The sequence below is a fragment of the Pogoniulus pusillus genome, chromosome 3, assembly GCF_015220805.1.
Source record: "Pogoniulus pusillus isolate bPogPus1 chromosome 3, bPogPus1.pri, whole genome shotgun sequence".
In the NCBI taxonomy this organism is placed as follows: domain Eukaryota; kingdom Metazoa; phylum Chordata; class Aves; order Piciformes; family Lybiidae; genus Pogoniulus; species Pogoniulus pusillus.
This window is the reverse complement of record NC_087266.1, coordinates 5,508,626-5,531,626: the sequence shown is the minus strand read 5'-3', so window position 1 is coordinate 5,531,626 and position 23,001 is coordinate 5,508,626. Positions and strand designations below refer to the sequence as shown.

At 43.5% G+C, this 23,001-nt stretch overlaps 1 protein-coding gene across 17 annotated transcripts in view; it reads right to left on the bottom strand.

Moving 5' to 3' along the window:
* The window catches only part of DLG2 (discs large MAGUK scaffold protein 2), a 1,415,634-nt gene that overhangs the window by 1,026,736 nt on the left and 365,897 nt on the right, over positions 1–23,001 (bottom strand). Inside the window, exon 1 of one of the 17 annotated variants that reach the window (XM_064169319.1) lies at positions 3,786–4,083. The exons of 15 other annotated variants lie outside the window; for them this stretch is intronic. In XM_064169319.1, the coding sequence (XP_064025389.1) occupies positions 3,786–3,905 (120 nt within the window). In that variant the 5' untranslated portion in view covers positions 3,906–4,083. Of the gene's footprint in view, positions 1–3,785; positions 4,084–23,001 lie in introns of those variants that run through there. One more of the 17 variants, XM_064169341.1, reaches the window with a different exon arrangement.

Here is a 23,001-nt window from a genome sequence, read left to right as displayed (position 1 = left end):
GAATGGGCTGCCCGGGGAGGTGGTGGAGTCGCCGTCCCTGGAGCTGTTCAAGGCAGGATTGGACGTGGCACTTGGTGCCATGGTCTAGCCTTGAGCTCTGTGGTAAAGGGTTGGACTTGATGATCTGTGAGGTCTCTTCCAAACTTAGTGATACTGTGATACTGTGACACACATAGGCAGGTACATTTTTGTGGCTGGTATTGCTCTTTAATCAACTGTAAAAATAGGCTGAGATTAAGAAATTCTGGGACAGAGATCTTTTTCTAAGTCCACATCTGCCAGCTAAGCTCACATGGGCAGTTTCAGACAATCTGGCAATCGAGAAGCAAGAGTCCTACCTTGAAGATGAAAAATCTGCTTTCTCTAAAGTCATAAACTGCAGCTGCCATCAGAAACAGACCCAACTGCTTTTCTTTTTCACTTACAGGGGCAAGTAAATCTATTTACTGTTACAGCCTGGACTTATAGTTTAACTCCATCTTATGACTTAAAGACTAAAATATTTGAGAACCACTGAGATTTTTCCACCCATTTAAAAGGGGGGGAAACACAAAACTCAAACCCAGATGTTTTATAATGTACTACATTTATCTTGGCCACCTGTAAAGCTCTGGCTTATGTTAGTGCCAACCAAGTTAAAGGTAGAAACACTATGTCATACATTTCAGAATGACCAGGCATGGGGAGCACCTTTCAATGAACTTCCATTGATGAATATTAAATGCCAAAAACAGAGTGCAGGAACTACTGAGGATACAAGAGACACAGCCCTACTGGAGCCATGTGTGGGCAGATCTGCAAAGTTGATTCAGCTCTCTTTTATGATGTTGCACCCCAATGCATAGCTTGGAAAGCAGATGATAAATGTGTACATTTAAAGTGGATGACTTTGATGAAATGAAAACAACATCCTTGGAAAAATAATAACAGGTACTGCATATCAAATAATTATTCCAGAGACACTTAACTGATGAACAAGTTCCAACAAATTCAAACTACCTTATCCAAACAATTGGCAAACTTGGACTAGTATAAGCCTTTTGCTTTTTTCCCTGTGTTTATGGATGGAAAGGGAAAGAAAGAAAGAAAGAAAGAAAGAAAGAAAGAAAGAAAGAAAGAAAGAAAGAAAGAAAGAAAGAAAGAAAGAAAGAAAGAAAGAAAGAAAGAAAGAAAGAAAGAAAGAAAGAAAGAAAGAAAGAAAGAAAGAAAGAAAGAAAGAAAGAAAGAAAGAAAGAAAGAAAGAAAGAAAGAAAGAAAGAAAGAAAGAAAGAAAGAAAGAAAGAAAGAAAGAAAGAAAGAAAGAAAGAAAGAAAGAAAGAAAGAAAGAAAGAAAGAAAGAAAGAGAAAGAAAGAAAGAAAGAAAGAAAGAAAGAAAGAAAGAAAGAAAGAAAGAAAGAAAGAAAGAAAGAAAGAAAGAAAGAAAGAAAGAAAGAAAGAAAGAGGAGAGAAAGAGAGAGAAAGAGGAAAGAGAAAAAGAGAAAGAAAAAGAAGAAGAGAGCAAGAAAAAGAAGGAGAAAGAGAGAAGAAAGAAAAAGAGAGAAAAAGAAAAGGAAGGAAGGAAGGAAGGAAGGAAGGAAGGAAGGAAGGAAGGAAGGAAGGAAGGAAGGAAGGAAGGAAGGAAGGAAGGAAGGAAGGAAGGAAGGAAGGAAGGAAGGAAGGAAGGAAGGAAGGAAGGAAGGAAGGAAGGAAGGAAGGAAGGAAGGAAGGAAGGAAGGAAGGAAGGAAGGAAGGAAGGAAGGAAGGAAGGAAGGAAGGAAGGAAGGAAGGAAGGAAGGAAGGAAGGAAAAATAAAAGAGAGAAAGATAGAGAGAAAGAGAGAGAGAGAAAGAGAGAGAGGGAGAAAGAAAGAAAGAAAAGAAAAGAGAAAGAGAGAAAGAAAGACACAGAGAGAGAGAAAGAGAGAAAGAAAGAGAAAAAGGAAGAGAGAGAGAGAAAGAAAGGAAGAGAAGAGAAGAGAAGAGAAGAGAAGAGAAGAGAAGAGAAGAGAAGAGAAGAGAAGAGAAGAGAAGAGAAGAGAAGAGAAGAGAAAAGAAAAGAAAAGAAAAGAAAAGAAAAGAAAAGAAAAGAAAAGAAAAGAAAAGAAAAGAAAAGAAAAGAAAAGAAAAGAAAAGAAAAGAAAAGAAAAGTCAACAGTTAAACCTATATGGCTCCTAAGAGTTGCTGCGGTACTTACTGATAAGATATCTCATGGAAGTTACAGTAAAAATAGTCATATTGAAATTTCCCCTGTACCTATTCTTATTTAAACTGAGAAATCATTTCTCAGTCTCAGACTCACTTTCACAGAACACCTTCAGCATAGATACTGCAGGCTGGGGGACAAGATGAGCAATAGAGAATGGTTGGTCTCAAAATATTTCTTTATCGATGATGTACCGCGCAGAACAGAGGACATATAATGTGGATATCACTTACTAACCTTCCTAAAGTGTTCTAGGCAAAACATAAGGAGAGGATAATAAATGGAGCTTAGAAAGACAGAACAGCATTAAAAGTTTTAACTCTTTTGTGGTTTTTTTTTGGCTTTTTATCCACACAGTCAAAGAAAAGATATTTTTAAGTGGCACAGAAAGTGAATTGCAAAAGTTAATTAGGAAGTAATAAAATGTGAAGGCTATTTTACTAGAGCAATCAGGAACACAGACTTTGAGCACATACAAAGCAGCAGATTCTTAAGGACGTGGGGTTTAAATGCAAAACTCTTGTTGAACCAAATGGCCAGAAAATGTTTTGACCTAATAAATAAGTATGAACTGCATCATTATTGTTCCAAGTGCAAGGACAGCAAACTCACTTTAATTCAGAGGCATGCTTAAAGCAGTTTGGAAGCAAAATAACCATTTACAATTTTTTCTCCAGGTAAAAGCAGTCAAACTATGATTATTCAGCACTTGCCAGTGCTTTTCTTCCCGGACAGACACGCTCATTTCAACTTGCAAAAGCCAGAATGCCAAACGTAGCTCCCCAATATGCTGACTGAGGACTGTAATTCACTTAAATTATGCAACTGGATTCCCACAGCTGGCCCACAGCTAGGCTTAGAGCTCTATTCAGTGCCAGTGATCCTGTCTGCTAATATTGTCCTACTTGCAGGAAAGGTAATATATCCAGCAACTTATGTTGAAGTTCTGACACTAATTAGCAGAGCAAGTCAATGTTGGCATGAGTGACAAACGCCGGTTACTGTAAGTTGCTGTGAGACCAGTGCTGCCAAATGGCATTTGCAGCATTTTGCAGCAATAATCCTCTTTTTATTACTTAGGATTTTGCTTATAGTTTGTTTGTATGCAGTGTGATGCAAGTTAGAAACAAATCAGCACAAAAACCAACACGGATAACAGCAGTAAGACACCACCACCTCCCCCCCCCCCCACCCCAGTTTTCAGACAAGTAATCCACAAGAAAGCATCACTTGGACGATGCACTGGGGACTAGAGTACAGGAATCCTTATCTTATACAAAGCTATGTAGCCTTGCACAAACAGCCTTTGGCATCTTGATTCTGGCCTACCTGGACAGTAGCAAAACATGTTTATCAGCCCATACAAGCCCGGAACCTGAACTGCAAGCAGTTAAAAAACGGAAGGTCCCTAAGCTGCAAAATTAAAACACGCTTCTATGCTTTAGCTACACAGACAACGATAAAACAAAGCCTCCACAACCACCTGTAATAATATGCATGTTCAGCTAGCAATTCTAAAGTATTCAGCAACACAAGGTAGACATTTTCTGCAGCTGGTTTTACATGTACATTCCTGCCAGATTGTTGTCTCGTCTCCTCTTACCTTCACATTAGTCCGGAGTGCACAGTAACATGCAAAAAACATTGCAGTAAACAAGGAGCATATGGAGCAGTATTCAGCTTCTCTGCTCTGCACAAACGGTACACACACGATCCCGAGCATGTGCTACTAAGGAGCATCCGTTCCCTCTGTCAGTTTGAAAATGCATTGATCTCTGCTTTTCTGACTACAGAAAGACATGTCTTGAAGGCACTGAGTGAAAGCTACATGTCTCTTCATCGACTATATATAGAGATATGCCCAGTAATTTCAATTAGCAGGGATTTCAGCCTCTGAAACTTGGACCTCAGTTGCTTTTCCTTCCAGCATTTTAAATTCGAGGGGGGGGGGGGGGGGGGGGGGGAAGGAGGGGGAACTCACCCAGAGGGGAAAGGTGAGGAATTAAAATGTAAGCAGCGGGTTACTTATATTTCCCCCTGGCTTTATGTTTTTCTTTCCAGTATTTCACAAAGGCTACACTCAGGGGGGGGAAAAAAATAAAGCAAAGCAAGGCTTCTCTTCCAATTCTCACATTGACTGTAGATTCTGCACTGTTTCTGTCTGCTCTTGTTAAAGATGCAGCATCCCTTTTAACAAAGCCAACGTCATCAATCATGACAGATTCAACATGTTCTACTTACAAACACAGGCTCTGATTAAGGACAATGGCTGTCTGGCTTATTAACGTCTCCTCAACGCAAGTTCAGTCCCCCTGTGCTAATCTATTTTTAAAGGAAAAGTCCCACCTACTCCTTCACTCTCATGTAATCAAAATGCAGCAGACTAGTTCTGAAGATGCTCAGTTGCATTGTGTGCCTAGCTCAGGCACTGGACATCGTTTTCACACCGTTTGCTGCGATCAGGAACACAGAGGAAAATTAGAATGAAAGCAGAGGGGGGAGGGAAAAAAAAGCCAAATCCTGGAGAAGGCTGTGTCCTCACATTTGTAAGTACATCTTCTGAATTCGAACTGCTCCAATATCTTGCAGAAGGAGGGAACTCAGAAGCTAGCCAGGAGGCAAAGCTTTAATTCACAAGCACAAAAAATAAGATCAAACCACTTCTTTCACTCCTGTCAACTGCTGGGGTGCTACGAATTAACTGCTTGCTTACTGGACTGCAGGGACACAGAAGTCAAAGGCTGAACTCTTTGTTTACAGCATCGGGAACCGCTGATATTCATAATGAATTATGAAGCAGTCTTCAGGAATAAAACCAGAAATGAGCCTCTCTTTTTTTGCCACTATCCCCCCCCCCCCCTTCACTGCAGCAGATACTGTGGGAGGCAAAGAGTGGAAGAGGCTTTACTACCTCCTTCTCTATCAGCACAGAGCAATTTGTGTAGGATAAGCATAACTTCACAGAAAATATCTGCAGCGACTTTTAGAATGTCTTTAAATAATGCTTTACGTAAAACCCCTTTGGAAATCTGGAGAGATGCTGAAGTCCTATCAGAGTCAGTGGGTATCTGTCTGTGGGCAATGAGGTGAAGAAGCTTAAACAGAAGGATGTGCATTTAAAGAAGAAAAAAAAAAGAGGCAGAGGGAGGAGGGGGGAGGGGAGAAGGCGGCAGGGTTTTTTTTTCCAACATCTTCCTAAAGACAAGCTCTCAGAAACTGTCGTCAACTCCAAGTGAACAGCTATTTTTAGCCCGTCATTGTTTGTGCCTTTTTTTAGGAACCAAAAAGGCAGCCCTGTTTAAAGCTAGATACTGCTCTGCAACGTATCTTAAAGACAGCTACTGAATTTGATCCCTAGCTCCATCTGTCATACAAATGAAGCAATTAGAAAGCACGACCTTTTTTGGCACGGGTGATGACTTGCAGAACAAAGGAGGTGAACTCTGTTCTTAAATTTAACTCTGCAGTTTTTTATGAGCGATGAAACTGGGGTCTAGATGCCACAGCTCATAAAGCTGGGACATCCCAAAGGTCCCAGACAGTTCAGCAACGTTCATCCAGTAAGCTAAAACATAGGGACATCACAGTATCATCAGGGTTGGAAGAGACCTCCCAGATCATCAAGTCCAACCCTTTACCACAGAGCTCAAGGCCAGACCATGGCACCAAGTGCCACGTCCAATCCTGCCTTGAACAGCTCCAGGGACGGCGACTCCACCACCTCCCCGGGCAGCCCATTCCAGTGGCCAATGACTCTCTCAGTTGCTCAGCAGAAGCATGGGAGAATTAATTGATGCCATTTTCTGACCAGAGAAGGGCAACAAAGCTGGTGAAAAGCCTGGAACACAAACCCTATGAGGAGAGGCTGAGGGAGCCGGGGGTGTGCAGCCTGGAGAAGAGAAAGTTCAGGGCAGACCTCATTGCTGTCTACAACTACCTGAAGGGAGGCTGTAGCCAGGTGGGGGTTGGTCTCTTCTGCCAGACAACCAGCAATAGAAGAAGGGGACACAATCTCAAGTTGTGCTGGGAGAGGTCTAGGCTGGATGTTAGGAGGAAGTAGTTGGCAGAGAGAGTGATTGGCATTGGAATAAGCTGCCCAGGGAGGTGGTGGAGTCACCATCCCTGGAGGTGTTGAAGAAAAGCCTGGCTGAGGCACTTAGTGCCATGGTCTAGTTGACTGTCTAGGGCTGGGTGCTAGGTTGGACTGGATGATGTTGCTTGATTCTATGATTCTATGACCCTCTTCAGGTGAATAGAAAGGGAAAGAAATCACAGATTGTTTTGCAGTGCAGTACACTAACAAGTAAAAAATGACCATTTTAGTGATTGAAAAAATATCACACATCCAGGGAAAGAAAAAAATATCACACATCTTGGGAAAGAAACAAATATCACACATCTTGGGAAAGTCTGATCTGCCAGGGAAGTTCGATTCAAGAAGCAAAGACTGTTAGATATGCAGTCCTGAACTGGAAGGCAAAGCCCAGGCATGCATGCAGCTGCATATGAAAATCAAATTCAAGCCTCCTTTCTGCCAAAGTTTTCAGTCAGCAAGGCCTTTGAATTTTTTTTCTTCAAGATCCTAACAAGTTAATTTCTTGAGGTTAAGGCAAGCAAACTCAAAATAGGGAAAATAAGAATATCACAAAAAGAACATAACTATATGAGTCCCAAGTGATCACCTGTATAAAAGACTTCTGACTCATGTAAGAAAACAAAACGTAATGCAGTCCCAAAATCTTCACTCAGAAAAACCTCCCATGACTCCTGAGTACCTAGGAGGAAAAGTTATCCAGGAAATTGTCGACCCTGACCTTCATTACACTGTAAAGGGAAAAGGAAAGACTCCCATCTATGTGGCAGATGCCTTCTGTAATAACTGTGGGGCATTTGAGAATTTGCTGGAAAATTGAATCCCCTGTACTAAACAACAAGATATTACTTTGATAAGAGACCAACCAAACACATTTGTCAGGGGCTACTTCAGGTAATCTACAGAAGCAGATCCCTGCAGGGCTTGTTCACCTCTGCCAAAACATTTCTTATCGCAGCAGTCTAATTGTTAAAGGCAGCATTCTCATCAAGGACACAGAATATCTTGAGAGAGTGATTTGCCTTTGGAATGGGCTGCCCAGGGAGGTGGTGGAGTCACTGTCCCTGGAGGTGTTGAAGAAAAGACTGGATGAGGCTCTTAGTGCCATGATCTAGTTGATTGGCTAGGGCTGGGTGCTAGGTTGGATTGGATGATCTTGGAGGTCTCTTCAACCTGGTTGAACCCTGTGATTCTATGAATATAGATAGAAACTAACCATGAGAGATTCTAAGATTGTTACAACTAACAGTCACTCAAAAGCATCACATCTTGGTCATATTTACAGCCTTTGATGTAGAGCTGATAATGAGTGAGGAAAAAAACCTTGCCCCAGACTGCCAGGTATGCCAAAAATAGCAAAACATTTCAAGTGCTCAGGACCTCTTTCAACAGGGGACCACAGGGAAGAAGCCTACAGAGGAAAGAAGTTACTACATTAAAAAAAAAACAAACAATATAGTATGAAACCAGAGACAGTCGTCCAAAAGAGCCACATTGAAAAGGACACACAACTTGTGACCTGAATATTCTTAGATGACAGAAAACACTGGATTCACTATCTTGAACTGTGAATTTTTGTTGCTACTTTATCCTCCTGTGACCAGAAAGGCAAAAGGGAGCACTTAGAAGGAAATCCTGGTTGTCTATAGAGGTTCAAAGAGAGCAGAGGGAATGTGTTGCCCTGGAAGACCTCTGATCTCAGCAGGTCCTGAGGGCAGTCTGCTTCAGAAGAGTGAGGGAGAGGAAGCCCTTAGCAACATTGGTCATTGTCCATAGGAGCAACAGCAGCTAGCAGCAGTATTAGAAAAGCCCTACTGCCATTATGTCCAGAAGCTGTAGTCAAGGCCCCCCCACTGTGCTATGGCACTCTATAAACACAAAGCAAACCAGACAGTAGTAGGAAAACCTTGTAGAGGAACAATGAAACCATACTAGAGAGGGATATTTTCATCCTTAACAGCTTGACCTTTTGCAAGGTTTGTTTTTTTTTCCCCAGGTATTACAGAGAGGAAAATAACAATAAAAAGCAAATGCAGCAAAGAAACCAACACTCCACAATGTTTCCCCTACCCCCACTCCACTTAGGCACCACATCTGTGGGTAAATACTATACATCGTTTCTAAAAAGCTCACTACAGTGAGACTGATCTTGTGATGATCACAAAGAAAGCAGCAATTATCTAAGCAGTACAGAAAAGAGGGGGAAATGACTGACCAAGGAGTGAGTTTCTCTCTGGGTGGATAGGGAGAAGTGATGTCTCTGTCCACCAAAACAGGGGAGAGTTGATGTATTCGGGAAGGTGGACGTAACAGTGGAGGTTTACAAAGGCATCTCTAGAGTCTGGCCAAGTAACTTTCATTTGTATTAACACTAATAATCCATATCACTGACTCTGAGCAGCCAGTGGTGTAATTCTTCCTGATTTTGGGGGTACTGACTTGTGCAGTCATGGCACTATGGCTACGGTCATGCTCCATCACATCCTGTCCTTATATGTTGTAGCAATACAATCTATATAACATCCTAGTCTTACATTGCTTAAATGCCTCTGATTTTAGCATTGTGATGGTTTGAAGCCCAAGTGAGAGTGGTTATCTGTTGGGAACTGGTTGAAGAAGAGGGGACATGAGTCCCTAGAAGCTTGTACAATCAAGCCCTTGATGTGAGGTTTGAGCATTGAAGCACAGTTAAGCCACAGCAGTGTATGTGAAGAATCATAGAATCAACCAGGTTGGAAGAGACCTCCAAGATCATCCAGTTCAACCTAGCACCCAGCCCTAGCCAGTCAACTAGACCATGTGTATAGGGTTAACACTCCTGGGGGAGTGACCCTGAACCTGAACCTAGGGGTCTTGGCCCCTCCTCAGGGGTGGGCCACACTCCAGGTGATGGTTAGCCCACTCCCCCCACTTCCTGTGGTATAAAAGACAGGAGTTCTCCTGTCTCTTCCTCTTTTCGCCCTCTTTCTCCCTACCTGCGTTCATGACCGCACACACACACTGATACTGCATACCAGCCACGAGGCAGAGACACCATCACACTACTCGGGTTGTATCCATCCCTGTTTTTGTATTTTGCTGTTTTCCCTTCCTTATCCTTTGTAAACTCCCCTACCTCCAATCCCTTTTTCTAAGTTATTGTTAAACTTTTCCTTTTTAACTTCCAAATCGAGTGAGATTGATTTATTGGGGTGTCCCTACCTTTATCTCTCTCTCCCTGTCTTTTGGGGAAAGGAGGGGGAGGAGGAGAGGGCACTCTATAAACTCTATAAATTCTATAAATTGTCATTGGGTCTACCAAATTTATAAGAGTCTCTGGGAACTTGCATTTGAACCCAAGACACCATGGCACCAAGTGCCTCAGCCAGGCTTTTCTTGAAGACCTCAAGGGATGGTGCCTCCACCACCTCCCTGGGCAGCCCATTCCAATGCCAATCACTCCCTCTGTGAAGAACTTCCTCCTAACGTCCAGCCTAGACCTACCCCGGCACAACTTGAGACTGTGAAGCTCAAAAGGAATTTGTCTTTCAGCCTTCTGATAAGCGACTTCTTTGGGACTGTGTCCAGATTAGGAGGGAAATAGGAGGAACATACAAATTCCAATCTTTAGATGTACTGCACTGCATGCTGGATTCATGCTCACTTTGCTCACCCTAACTTAAAAGTCTATGCTCCGTAACTTGAAGCCTGATGGTCTCAATAAACCTCAGATTGTCAAGCAAGCTAACTCATATTGAGTCACCTCTTGGCTTTCCCTTCCTGTCTGCAGTTACCTATGTTTTCATTTCTTGTTCCTATACTTCTCAGCAGGCCTGTGGGGGAAGTAGACATCACCACTGTTTTCCTATCACAGCCTGTAATCCAGTTCTTCTCTCCAAAACATTCTAGCTAGCTTCGAACTAGCACAAGCATGAACTTTAAACCAGAATGTTTTTTCTCCTTTCCCCATTTCCAAGACTTTAAAGTGCCAGAGAAATGTCATCTTCACAGCTATGGGAACTTCATTGCACTGAAAGTACCCCTATCAAGGTGTGGGATATGGAAGAAAGCATCGATGTGGACTGCTGACCTTGCACACCATAGTGCAGTTCCTAGCTGGAAAATGTTGACTACTAAAGAGTGGATTCACTCTTCGGTAGTCAATGGGCTATCTGAAAACAACAACAGAAAGAGGAATGTGGAACAGAAGCCACAACTGGAAAGAAGGTTTGCTTAGGCTTTCCTCTATAGCAGTTAGAGAACAGACAGGAGAACTAAATCAGCAGCTTGACTCAGAAAATCTCAACATTTCCAGAAAGAAAAAGAAAGAGACTGAACAGATTATTTGCAAACTCTCTTCTCCAGTATTCTAAACATCTCTCTGGCACCCTGGCATTCTGATGCAAAACTTGCTGTGTCAAATATTCTTCCTCACTTCCAGGCCACTAAACAGCAAAGACCTTCCCCTGGGCTGATGTAACTTAAGCCACCTTTTTTTTTTCTACAACATTTTAGTTTCATTTTAGTTTCATTTTAGTCTGATTTTGTAGCATTTAATACTTTTCTTCCTAATGCCCCAGCCCTTTACTTTCTGTCCTCTGTTGTTGCATTGAGAAAGCTTTTGATCAGGTATACATGAGAAAAATAGGTAATTTACTCAGGAATTGTTCCTTCTCAATATTAAGTTTAAGCATATTTTATCAAGCAAGCCCTCACAGTTACTATTTCAGTCACAAGATCATTTATAGTAAGGACATTAAAACAAACTACATGGCCAAATACTAAATAAGCAAACAATGTCCTGATCCTTTGAGTCTTCTCTATGGCTCTGAATTTCTCTGGAAAGGCTTCCCCACTGTTCCAAATGGCTTTAAACTAGAATGCTATAAAATAATCATAGAAAGGTTTAGATTGGAAAAGACTTTTAAAGGTCATATAGTCCAAAGCCCTTGCAGCGAGCAGAGATATACTACACTAGATCAGGTTGCTCAGACCCTGGCTCAACCTGACTCTGATAAGTGTCAGGGCAGGTTTAGGCTGGATGTTAGGAAGAAGTTCTTCACAGAAAGAGTGGTTGGTCATTGGAATAGGTTGCCCTCAGAGGTGGTGGAGTCACCATCCCTGGAGGTGTTTAAAAGGAGGCTGGATGAGGCACTTAGTGCCATGGTTTAGTTAATTAGAAGGTGTTAGGTGATGAGTTGGACTCAGTGATCTTGAAGGTCTTTTCCAATCTAATTAATTCAGATTCTGAATATTCCCAGGGATGGGGCATTTACCACATCCCTAAATCACCTGGCCCAGTGTCTCACCACCTTCATTGTAAGAGATTTGTTCCTTAGGTCTGCTCTAAACCTAGCTTCTTTCATTTTTAAACCATTATCCTTCCTCCTATCACAACTGCCCTACTAAAAATTCCCACCTTCCTATAAGCACCCTTTAAGTACTGAATGGTCACACTAAGCTTTCCCCAGAGCCCTCTCATCTCTATGCTCAACAACCACAACTGTCTCAGCCTGTCATTGTATCAGAGTTGTTCCAGCCCTCTGAACATTTTTGTGACCCTCCTTTGCACCTGCTCCAACATGTTCATATTCTTCTTGTGCTGAGGACTCCAGAGCTGGATGCAGTGCTCCAGCTGAGGTCTTTCCTGAGTGTGTAAGAGAGGAAGAAACACCTCCCTTTAAAAACACAGAGGTCCAGAAAGGATTAAGCTTCACAAAGCATCTTGAGTTACTAAATGCCTCTGTTGTACCTGCAAATCAAGTATGCTTCATCCTATCCAGAAGATGTGATTTTTTAAGCCTTCACTGAGACACCCAGTCTGAGAAGAATTCCTTCAGCTCAGTTGAATGTCCTGAATTTCACTCAAACTGATGACTAATAAGTCTCCACACTGTGTGTTTTCTTTTGTCATTCTGAGAGGACAGCTACTTTTCCTCTTGACCTGCATTCCCCTGAAAACACCTTCAAAAAGGTATTTCCTTCCACAGTCGTGTTAAAGGCCATGACAACCTGGAATCCTAGAAGCTTATCTGATCTGTTTTCCTCGATGAGGGAAGATAAACCACACACAGACTACTCTGGCAAATACTTGCCTAAACCTATCCTTCAAAGCATCTCATGAAGGGAATACAATCTTGGCTTTTAGAGGGTTCTTTATTCTTACCATAGGGATGTTTCTGTGAAGATCAAGATAATGACCAACAGGAAGGTACCACCTTTTATCCAATTCAACAAAACTATTCTTTTTGGAATGTTATTTGAATATTCCCTTTTTGGGAGGTCATAATGATGGACAAATGAGCAGCAAAGATGTTGTGATGGTTTGGGTGTTACCCAGCTCCCCACGCTTTGGAAAATCACCCAGACTAGGCTCAGCCACTGGGAATTGAATGAATGAAGCTATATTTAGAGCTACAAGCAGATATTTACAACAGATACAGAAATATTCAAGTTAAAAAGTAATACAGAAACACAACAGTCCTCTCAGAAATCTGAGTCCCCAGGAGGGGCTCCCAACCACCCTTCCACCTTCCTCCCACCCCTCTACCTTACCCCAGATCCTGCCTTATGTTTAAGGTAGTATGGAGGGTCGGCCAGAGGGGTTAGGAAGCAGATGGATTAGTCACATAGATGGCAGGTTAGGTTAGAGAGAGAAGTTCAGCCCAAAGCCCAGAGGGACACTCTGTTATCTATGTTTGTATTCTTGTTCTTCACAGTATCACCAAGGTTGGAAGAGACCTCATAGATCATCAAGTCCAACCCTTTACCACAGAGCTCAAGGCCAGACCATGGCACCAAGTGCCACATCCAATCCTGCCTTGAACAGCTCCAGGGACAGCAACTCCACCACCTCCCCGGGCAGCCCATTCCAGTGTCCAATGACTCTCTCAGTGAGAACTTTCTCCTCCTTTCTTATACATCTCAGCAAGCCTATGAGTGAAGTAGACATCACCATTGTTTCCTTTTCACAGCCTGTAATCTAATTCTTCTCACCAACACATTCCAGCTAAGCTCAAATCCGCACAGATGTGAAGTCCAGAAGTCTGTAGCTTTGAAGCAGTGGACGAGCAAAAGTATGCTGAAGCTTGCCATTCCCCTTCATAGAGTAAGACTGTCACCTTGCCAGCAGTGTGTTTAGACAAGCAGATTCCCATGTACTCTGCACTGTTGATGTGTACCCACATAGCCACACATCTATAGGACATATGCATGTATGCAACCTGTATTTTTGTGACACAGAATAGCAACAGTTAAAGAAGTAAGGGAGTATCTTCACTGTTGTTCTCCACAGAAGCTAAAATACAAGGTGGCTGGGAATGTCTCAGAAAGATAGACAGATACAGACTTTCACAGCCTGTCTGGATGCGTTCCTCTGTGATCTGTGCTAGATTGTGTGGTCCTGCTCTAGCAGGGGGGGTGGACTCAATGATCTCCTTGGGTCCCTTCCCTATCATCCTGTAATATATATAAAAATAAAGATATAAATGCTGGGATTTGAGCAGGGCTGAGTAACTGAACAGACAGGTCATTCTGATAAGGAGACACAGCTGCAGAAAAGCGGCCTTGGGAGGCTAGGAAGAACCTGTTCTCTGTAGCAGAGCTGTGCGAGGAGGGCAGGCTGGTCAGCCCTGGGAACAGGAAAATGTTGTGGCTAGCTGCGCAAAGGGGGATTAAGGGGGGTGGTTGGTCAGGTCTGACTCTATGCATGTGGACAGCCCATCTCTGCTATGTAAGCCTATCAGAAGTACATGCCCCTATATTGAATCCACACTTAGCTTCAATAAATGGAGTGACCACATGTGTACCATATTGGTATGAGTCTATGTCTTTCCCGCTCCCATGTGGCCTAAATGAGGCCAACACTTATATATATATATATATACACATATATAAAATATATAAAACATATATATAAAAGTGTATATATATTTTTTTTATATATATATATAATCATAGAATCAAAGAATCAACCAGGTTGGAAGAGATCTCCAAGATCATCCAGTCCAACCTAGCACCCAGCTCTGTCCAATCAACCAGACCATGGCACTAAGTGCCTCAGCCAGGCTTTCCTTCAACACCTCCAGGGACGGTGTTTCCACCACCTCCCTGGGCAGCCCATTCCAATGCCAATCACTCTCTCTGTGAAGAACTTCCTCCTAACATCCAGCCTAGACCTACCCTGGCACAACTTGAGACTGTGTCTCCTTGTTCTATTGCTGGTTGCCTGGGAGAAGAGGCCAAACCCCACCTGGCTACAATGTTCCTTCAGGTAGTTGTAGACAGCAATGACGTCACCCCTGAGTCTCTTCTTCTCCAGGCTAAACACCCCCAGTTCCCTCAGCGTCTCCTCATAGGGTTTGTGTTCCAGGCCCTTCACCATATTTGTTGCCCTTCTCTGGACACGTTCCAGCACCTCATCATCTCCCTAGATGATCCTGCTTTGGCAAAGGGGTCGGACTTGATGATCTCTGGAGGTCCCTTCAAACCCCTAAGGTTCTTTAATTCTGTGATATACACTGCCTGAACTTCAGCCCAGATAGATGCAGAGCTCAACACAATTTCAAAACCCTCCACAACTAGAAGCCTGTGCTTGCTTTCCACCCCAGAAATGAATTCACTGTGATTGTTTGAAACACTTGGGGAAATAAAACTTGGGGAAAATGATGTCTATCTTTTCATAATTTGCCATCACTCCCCAATTATGAATTAACATTTTACTTTTATAATTTATGAACTATAATTTATGAACTAAGCTAATTCATTTAAGCATAAAATCCACATTTCCATGGCAACAGTATGAATGAAGAAGGAATGAACTTCCAAAGTTCAACGGCTTTTATTACAGTACTTCAAAATAAACCTTCAACAATTCTCATCCAGGAAATTACTGTAGCCTTTATGTATGTGGAAAAAATAAAAAGTAAAAAAATGTAAAGCTTTTTCTGTAAATTTGCATAAAGCAACTTGATTTTGTATTGTACTTGCTAGAGACCTGTACATTTCAAAACACCAGTTCTGGCCTCCTCAATTCAAGAGAGATGTTGAGATACTGGAACATGTCCAGAGAAGGGTGACAAAGCTGGTGAGGGGGCTGGAATACAGCCCTGTGAGGAGAGGATTAGGGAGCTGAGGGTATTTAACCTGGAGAAGAGTAGGCTCAAGGCAGACCTCATTGCTCTATACAACTACATGAAGAGAGGCTGTAGCTAGGTGGGGGTTGGTCTCTTCTGCCAGGCAACCAGCAGCAGAACAAGGGGACACAGTCTCAAGCTGTGCTGGGGGAGGTCTAGGCTGGATGTTAGGAGGAAGTTGTTGGCAGAGAGAGTGATTGGCATTGGAATGGGCTGCCCAGGGAGCTGGTGGCAATCCCTGGAGGTGTTGAAGCAAAGCCTGGCTGAGGCACTTAGTGCCATGGTCTAGTTGACTGGATAGGGCTGGGTGCTAGGTTGGAGTGGGTGACCTTGGAGATCTCTTCCAACCTGGTTGACTCTATGACTTTACTGAGGAAACTCTTTAAAGGCAACCTATTGTCAGACAGAGAAATATGATACAAAATTGTGTAGCAGTGGAAGTAAGCTATACTTTCATGAAAACACAGCTTTAGGCTTATTTTTGTTGTACCCAGTGTTTTCATTAAACAGGCAAAGTGTTATGTGTTGCAAGAGAGTACAATGACAGATATTCATTAGCTATGTTGCAACTATTCGTCATTCAACCCATAACAGTCATTAGCTTAATAAGGTAGAAACCTCAGCTAGAAATCTGATCAATTATACAAATACCTTGGCTTGAAAATGTTTAAATTTAGCCAGCTCTTTAAAACTTAGTTCAAACCTGCACAGCAGCTGAAAACAAAGGATAATTAACCATTTACAAGGAAATTAGTGTACTTGCTATGTTTTAATGATTTCAAGTTGAGAGTCAAGGTATTTCTGGAAGCCTTCCTAATCACAAGCAAATTCCTGGGCTCATTAAAGAATAAACAGGTAATCTAATTATTCTAACAAATGGTCATTTTAATAAATTATTCCAAATAAAAGAATACTTATAATAAGTAAACTTTAAGATAAGTATATTGCTCAAGATAAGTTTATCTCTTCTGCCAGGCAAGCAGCGACACAACAAGGGGACAGAGTCTCAAGTTGTGCTGGAAGAGGTCTAGGCTGAATGTTAGGAGGAAGTTCTTGCTAGAGAGAGTGATTGGCATTGCAATGGGATGCCCAGGGAAGTGGTGAAGTCAACATCCCTGGAGGTGTTCAAGAAAGTTATCCAGGCAAGTCTTCCCTTGTCATTAGGTTAGCAGAAACATAGAATCAACCAGGTGAGAAGAGACTTCCAAGATCATCCAACCGAGCACCCAGCCCTAGCCAGTCAACTAGACCATGGCACTCAGTGCCTCAGCCAGGCTTTGCTTCAACACCTCCAGGGATGGTGACTCCACCACCTCCCTGGGCAGCCCATTCCAATGCCAATCACTCTCTCTGGCAACAACTTGCTCCTAACATCCAGCCTAGACCTCCCCCAGCACAACTTGAGGCTGTGTCCCCTTGTTCTGTTTCTGTTTACCTGGGAGCAGAGACCAACCTCCACCTGGCTACAGCCTCCCTTCAGGCAGTTGTAGACAGCAATGAGGTCCCCCCTGAGCCTCCTATTCTCCAGGCTAAACACCCCCAGCTCCCTCAACCTCTTCTCATAGGGTTTGTGTTCCAGGCCTCATAAAATTTCTTTCACAGGTGTCCTCTTCTCACTTCAATATTCCCTTTGAGTCACATGCAGTGAAGATCAAATAAATCCAGGGAATGTTTTCAGTTGAAATATCTTATAAGATGCAAATTACTGCTATAATCTGATGATACTTCACAAGCCAACTGCCTTTAGCACTGCTTTCTCTGCAACCATCTATAAAAGCAAAAAAAAACCTCTCTGAGAATCTTTCTGGCTGTGGGCCTGTCTATAAGCAGAATGTTATTACTACTACACGCAAAATTATTCTCAGTCTAGTACACAGGGTCAATATCTCTTTTGCATGGAGGACAAGACTGAATGAGACATGCATGCTAACAGCAGAATAGCAATTGGCTCAAGTTGGATTTATATGAAAGGAAAAGAGATGTTCCCTTAACAGTGCATAGAATCACAGAATCAAGCAGGTTGGAAGAGATCTCCAAGGTCATCCAGTCCAACCTAGCCCCCAGCCCTAGCCAGTCAACTAGACCATGGCACTAAGTGCTTCATCCAGGCTTTGCTTGAACACCTCCAGGGATTGTGACTCCACCACCTCCCTGGGCAGCCCATTCCAATGCCAATCACTCTCTCTGCCAACAACTTCCTCCTAACATCCAGCCTAGACCTCCCCTGGAACAACTTGAGACTGTGTCCCCTTGTTCTGTTGCTGCTTGCCTGGCAGAAGAGACCAACCCCACCTGGCTACAGCCTCCTTCCAGGTAGCTGTAGACAGCAATGAGGTCACCCCTGAGCCTCCTCTTCTCCAGGCTAAACACCCCCAGTTCCCTCAGCCTCTCCTCATAGGGTTTGTGTTCCAGGCCTCTCACCAGCTTTGTTGCCCTTCTCTGGACATGTTCCAGCATCTCAACATCTTTCTTGAATTGAGGAGCCCAGAACTGGACACAGGACTCAAGGTGTAGCCTGAACAGTGCTGAGTACAGGAGAAGAATAACCTCCCTCATCCTGCTGGCCACACTGCTCCTGATATAGACCAGGATGCCATTGGCTTTCTTGGCACCTGGGCACACAGTAATAGAAATAGCAATCCCCTTGATCTCAAGAAGTTACAGCACAGCCTATTTCACATGTTAAACAAAAGCAACCTCAAATCTCTTCACAAAAACAGAGTTAGTGTCTACTGTCAGTCATAGCACAAGCAATACTTTAATTCCAACAGGGTCACAACGATCTACAGTCCTATAAAATAAGAGGATCTGGCCAAGGAATAAGCATAATTCGATTATGATATATTCTGAGTGAAAATTTACCTCTCTTAAAGCCAATGCTAAAAAAAACCAAACAGTAATTTCAAAGAATTTTGCTAATATTCCTTAAGGCATAAAATAAATGTTATTTCACAGAGACTGATTTGCCCTTGGAATGGGCTGCCCAGGCAGGTGGTGGAGTCATCATCCCTGGAGGTGTTGAAGAATAGACTAGATAAGGCACTTAGTGATATGGTCAGCCAGGGCTGTGGGATAGATTGGACTGGCTGATCTTGGAGGTCTCTTCCAACCTGGTTGATTCTATGATTCTAAGATAGTAGAGGAGTGAGTTTGTATGCAGAAGTCAGCTATAAGGAGTTAGTGTTCCTTGGGGTTCTTTTAGCAGATTATGTAGGTATTCTACAAAAGCAGAACAGCACAATCTGAAAGCATCTTTTTTCTATCCCCTGCTGATTACCATGTTCAAAGTGAAATTCACCTACTGAGAGATTCTTCAAGAGGTTTTTGTGAATATTTATCCAGTCACAATGAGTGGGACACTGGATAAAGTGTAAGAGAATCATACAACTATCAGATAGCATTCCAAACACAAGAGCACTAACACGGCATGGGATTGAAGAGCAGTGTGGCCAGCAGGGCAAGGGAGGGGATTCTCCCCCTTCACTCTGCTCTCCTCAGACCCCACCTGGAGCACTGTGTGCAGTTCTGGAGCCACCAGCACAAGAAGGACATGCAACTGTTAAAGCAAGTCCAGAGGAGGGCCACAGAGATGCCCAGAGGGCTGCAGCAGCACTGCTATGAGGACAGGCTGCAAGAGTTGGGGCTCTTCAGACTGCAGAAGAGAAGGTTTTGAGGAGACTTTGCAGTGGCCTCCCAGTATTTGAAGAGGACCTACAGGAAGGCTGAGGAAGGACTATTTACAAGGTCCTGCAATGACAGGACAAGGGGTAATGGGATTAAACTGGAAGATGGGAAGCTTAGTCTGGATGACAAGAAGAAGTTCCTTCCAGTGAGGGTGGTGAAATGTTGGCACAAGTTGCCCAGGGAAGTTTGGATGCTCCCTCCCTGGAGGTGTTCAAGGCCAGGTTGGATGAGGCCTTGAGCAACCTGTTCTAGTGGGAGGTGTCCCTGCCTATGGCAGCAATTGCTCCAAAAATCAAAGACTTTAGGTTTGGTGCTGATCTAAATCATATAAAGCTCTATGAAGGGTGGGATTGTTTAGCCTGGAGAAGAAGAGGCTCAGGCGGGACTTTATCGCTCTCTACAACTACCTGAAAGGAAGCTGTGGCCAGATGGGGCTCAGTCTCTTCTCTCAGGCAACCAGTGACAGAACAAGGGAACAGTCTGAAACTGCAGCAGGGGTAGTTCAGGCTGGATGTCAGGGGGAAGTCCTTCCCAAAAAGAGTGATTGGAAGGGAGGTAGTGAAATCCCCATCCCTGGGATTGTTTTAAAAGAGACTGGATGTGGCACTTGTTGCCACAATTTAGTTGATTGTGTAATGTTGGGTGATAGGTTGGACTTGATGATCTCAAAGCTCATTTTCAACCTGATTGATCTTAGGAAATACTATATTGGTCTCACCAACACAACAAATACTGTCAGTGCCAAAGATTTCCATTCAAATGTGACTTCTTGAAAACATTTGCCTTGTTGAGCTGTCGCCTGGACAGATGGGCAGAGTCCAAGGGGATGGGGTTCAATAGCTCCAAGTGCAGGGTGCTGTACTTTGGCCACAACAACCCCATGCAGAGATACAGGCTGGGGTCGGAGTGGCTGGAGAGCAGCCAGACAGAGAGGCATCTGGGGGTGCTGATTGATACCTGCCTGAACATGAGCCAGCAGTGAGCCCAGGTGGCCAAGAGAGCCAGTGGCATCCTGGCCTGCATCAGGAATGGTGTGGTCAGCAGGAGCAGGGAGGTCATTCTGCCCCTGTACTCTGCACTGGTTAGACCTCACCTTGAGTGCTGTGTTCAGTTCTGGGCCCCCCAGTTTAGGAGGGACACTGAGATGCTTGAGCGTGTCCAGAGAAGGGCGACGAGGCTGGGGAGAGGCCTTGAGCACAGCCCTACGAGGAGAGGCTGAGGGAGCTGGGATTGGTTAGCCTGGAGAAGAGGAGGCTCAGGGGAGACCTTATTGCTGTCTACAACTACCTGAGGGGTGGTTGTGGCCAGGAGGAGGTTACTCTCTTCTCTCAGGTGGCCAGCACCAGAACAAGAGGACACAGCCTCAGGCTGTGCCAGGGGAAATTTAGGCTGGAGGTGAGGAGAAAGTTCTTCCCTGAGAGAGTCATTGGACACTGGAATGGGCTGCCCGGGGAGGTGGTGGAGTCGCCGTCCCTGGAGTTGTTCAAGGCAGGATTGGACGTGGCACTTGGTGCCATGGTCTAGCCTTGAGCTCTGTGGTAAAGGGTTGGACTTGATGATCTGGGAGGTCTCTTCCAACCCTGATGATACTGTGATACTGTGAAGATTGTCAGTGACAAAAAGGTGAAGTCAGTTGACTGGACTTATTTATGGAAGCACATCTGAAAGGCAGGCAGGCAGAAGATATTCTAGTTAGTATTTATCCAGCAGAATGGAGGAAAGGTCACAAAGAGTTGCTTGTCAGTGACTCAGCAAGACAAGTCAAACTGGATTATAAAAAGATTTTCAAGAGGGGGGAGAATAGGAGGATCTGCTGTAAGAGGTGACTCATGTCTAGAAAACAGAAGAATGCATTTGGGTTAGTCTTTTGTGAGCTAGGGAGATGCAATACAGCTGTTTGGCTTTTTGGGGGGGTTGGGGTTTTAATCTGAGTCTAAAGAGAGAGAGTGAAATAAAAATAGAAACATACACCAGAGGAAGGGCTTTTTTTTCTATCCTTCACCAAACCAAGAGAGGAAAGCAGCTCATCACCCCACCTTTGATGACTCTTTGGTGTTTCACAAAACCTGTGACATAATAAGGTAATGAGAATTAAGTGCTACAGTTGACAGAGAGCGTATTTACGTGCATGACTAAGTTTATCCTTTGTAGTGATAAGAATGTGTCTCTCCAGATACTTGTACAGTCATTTGTTTCTTAATGGCAGCTGCTGCTGGATATGACATTCTTGAAGAACAAGCCAAACCACAAAATGCACTAAAGGGGCAGATTATTGCTGCCTTCTAGCCAGGAAGTTAAGCCAGATGATAGCCCAGGCCTTCTGGTCCAAATCCTGAGGTATCTCTTTACTAATTCATACAAAAAAAAAAAAAAAAAAAAAAAAAAAAGGGCAAAAGAAAAAATGATCACAAGGCTGCAAGACCATGGAAAAGCTTTCCAGACCCTGGGTTGTTGCTGTCTGTAACGGAAAGCTGTCATTTTATACCCTCCCTTTGCGTTGTTCTCTGCTTCTTGCCCTGTAGTTTCTACAAAGAGAGGCATTTCACGTCAATTTATGAGATGCATTTTTAAATAGAACCATAGTATCAACCAGGTTGGAAGAGACCTCCAAGATCAGCCAGTCCAACCTAGCACCCAGCCCTAGCCAGTCAACTACACCATGGCACTAAGTGCTCAGCCAGGCTTTGCTTCAACACCTCTAGGGACACCAACTCCACCACCTCCCTGGGCAGCCCATTCCAATGCCAATCACTCTCTCTGCCAAAAACTTCCTCCTAACATCCAGCCTAGACCTCCCCCACCACAACTTGAGACTGTGTCCCCTTGTTCTGCTGCTGGTTGCCTGGCAGAAGAGTCTATCCCCTACCTGGTTACAACCTCTCTTCAAGTAGTTGTAAACAGCAATGAGGTCTGCCCTGAGCATCCTCTTCTCCAGGCTAGACAACCCCAGCACCCTCAGCCTCTCCTCATAGGGCTGTGTTCCAGGCCCCTCACCAGCTTCATCACCCTTCTCTGGACACATTCCAGCACCTCAACATCTCTCTTGAATGGAGGAGCCCAGAACTGGACACAGGACTCAAGGCGTGTCCTGACCAGTGCTGAGTACAGGGGAAGAATACTCTCCTTTATCTTACTGGCCACACTGTTCCTGACCCAGGTCAGGATACCATTGGCTGTGCTGGCCAGCTGGGCACACTGCTGGATCATGTTCATTTCAAAGCTGTAACTGAAGCTCAGAAATGCTAGCCACCTGCTAGAATTAAAATGTTGAAAGATTGTTAAAGATGTCTCAATACTTCTGAGATGCATTAGTTTTCTGCCATTTGACAGCCCTCTGCACTGAAATGGCTTGTTGAAGATTTTAGAATCAGCCTTACAGAACCTTACACCACTTCAGTAAAAGGATTACAATTAATTTGTTCACAACTGCATAATTTCAGGGCACTGTGAAATACGACTTCAGTGAGTTTCTGGAAGCAGCAGTGTCCTGGTGTCATATTGAACAATTGTGTCTATGGCAACACATTCCTATTATCATAGATCTCATAGATCCACCATTGGCTCTGACATTTCTTTTTAATAGAAAATTAGCAGAGTATTCAATACTCATTGTTAAAATCAGAGGGAAAATTAAACCTCATGCATAAAGCACCTTCTGCCTACATATTGCCCTAAAGTGCCTGAACAGGTAAACCTTTTCTTTTTCTCTTTTTTTTTTTTCTCTTTTTTTTTTTCCTTTTTTTTTTCCTTTTTTTTTTCCTCCTCCTTTTTTCCCCCTTTTTTTTCTTTTCTGTTTTTTTCTTTTTTTGCATGGACACAACTGGGAAGCATTTCAGACTAAAACAAATAACAATTTTCTTTTCCTTTCCTAGATTCTGCCACTACAAGAAACATCACAGAATCACAGAATCAGTCAGGGTTGGAAGGGA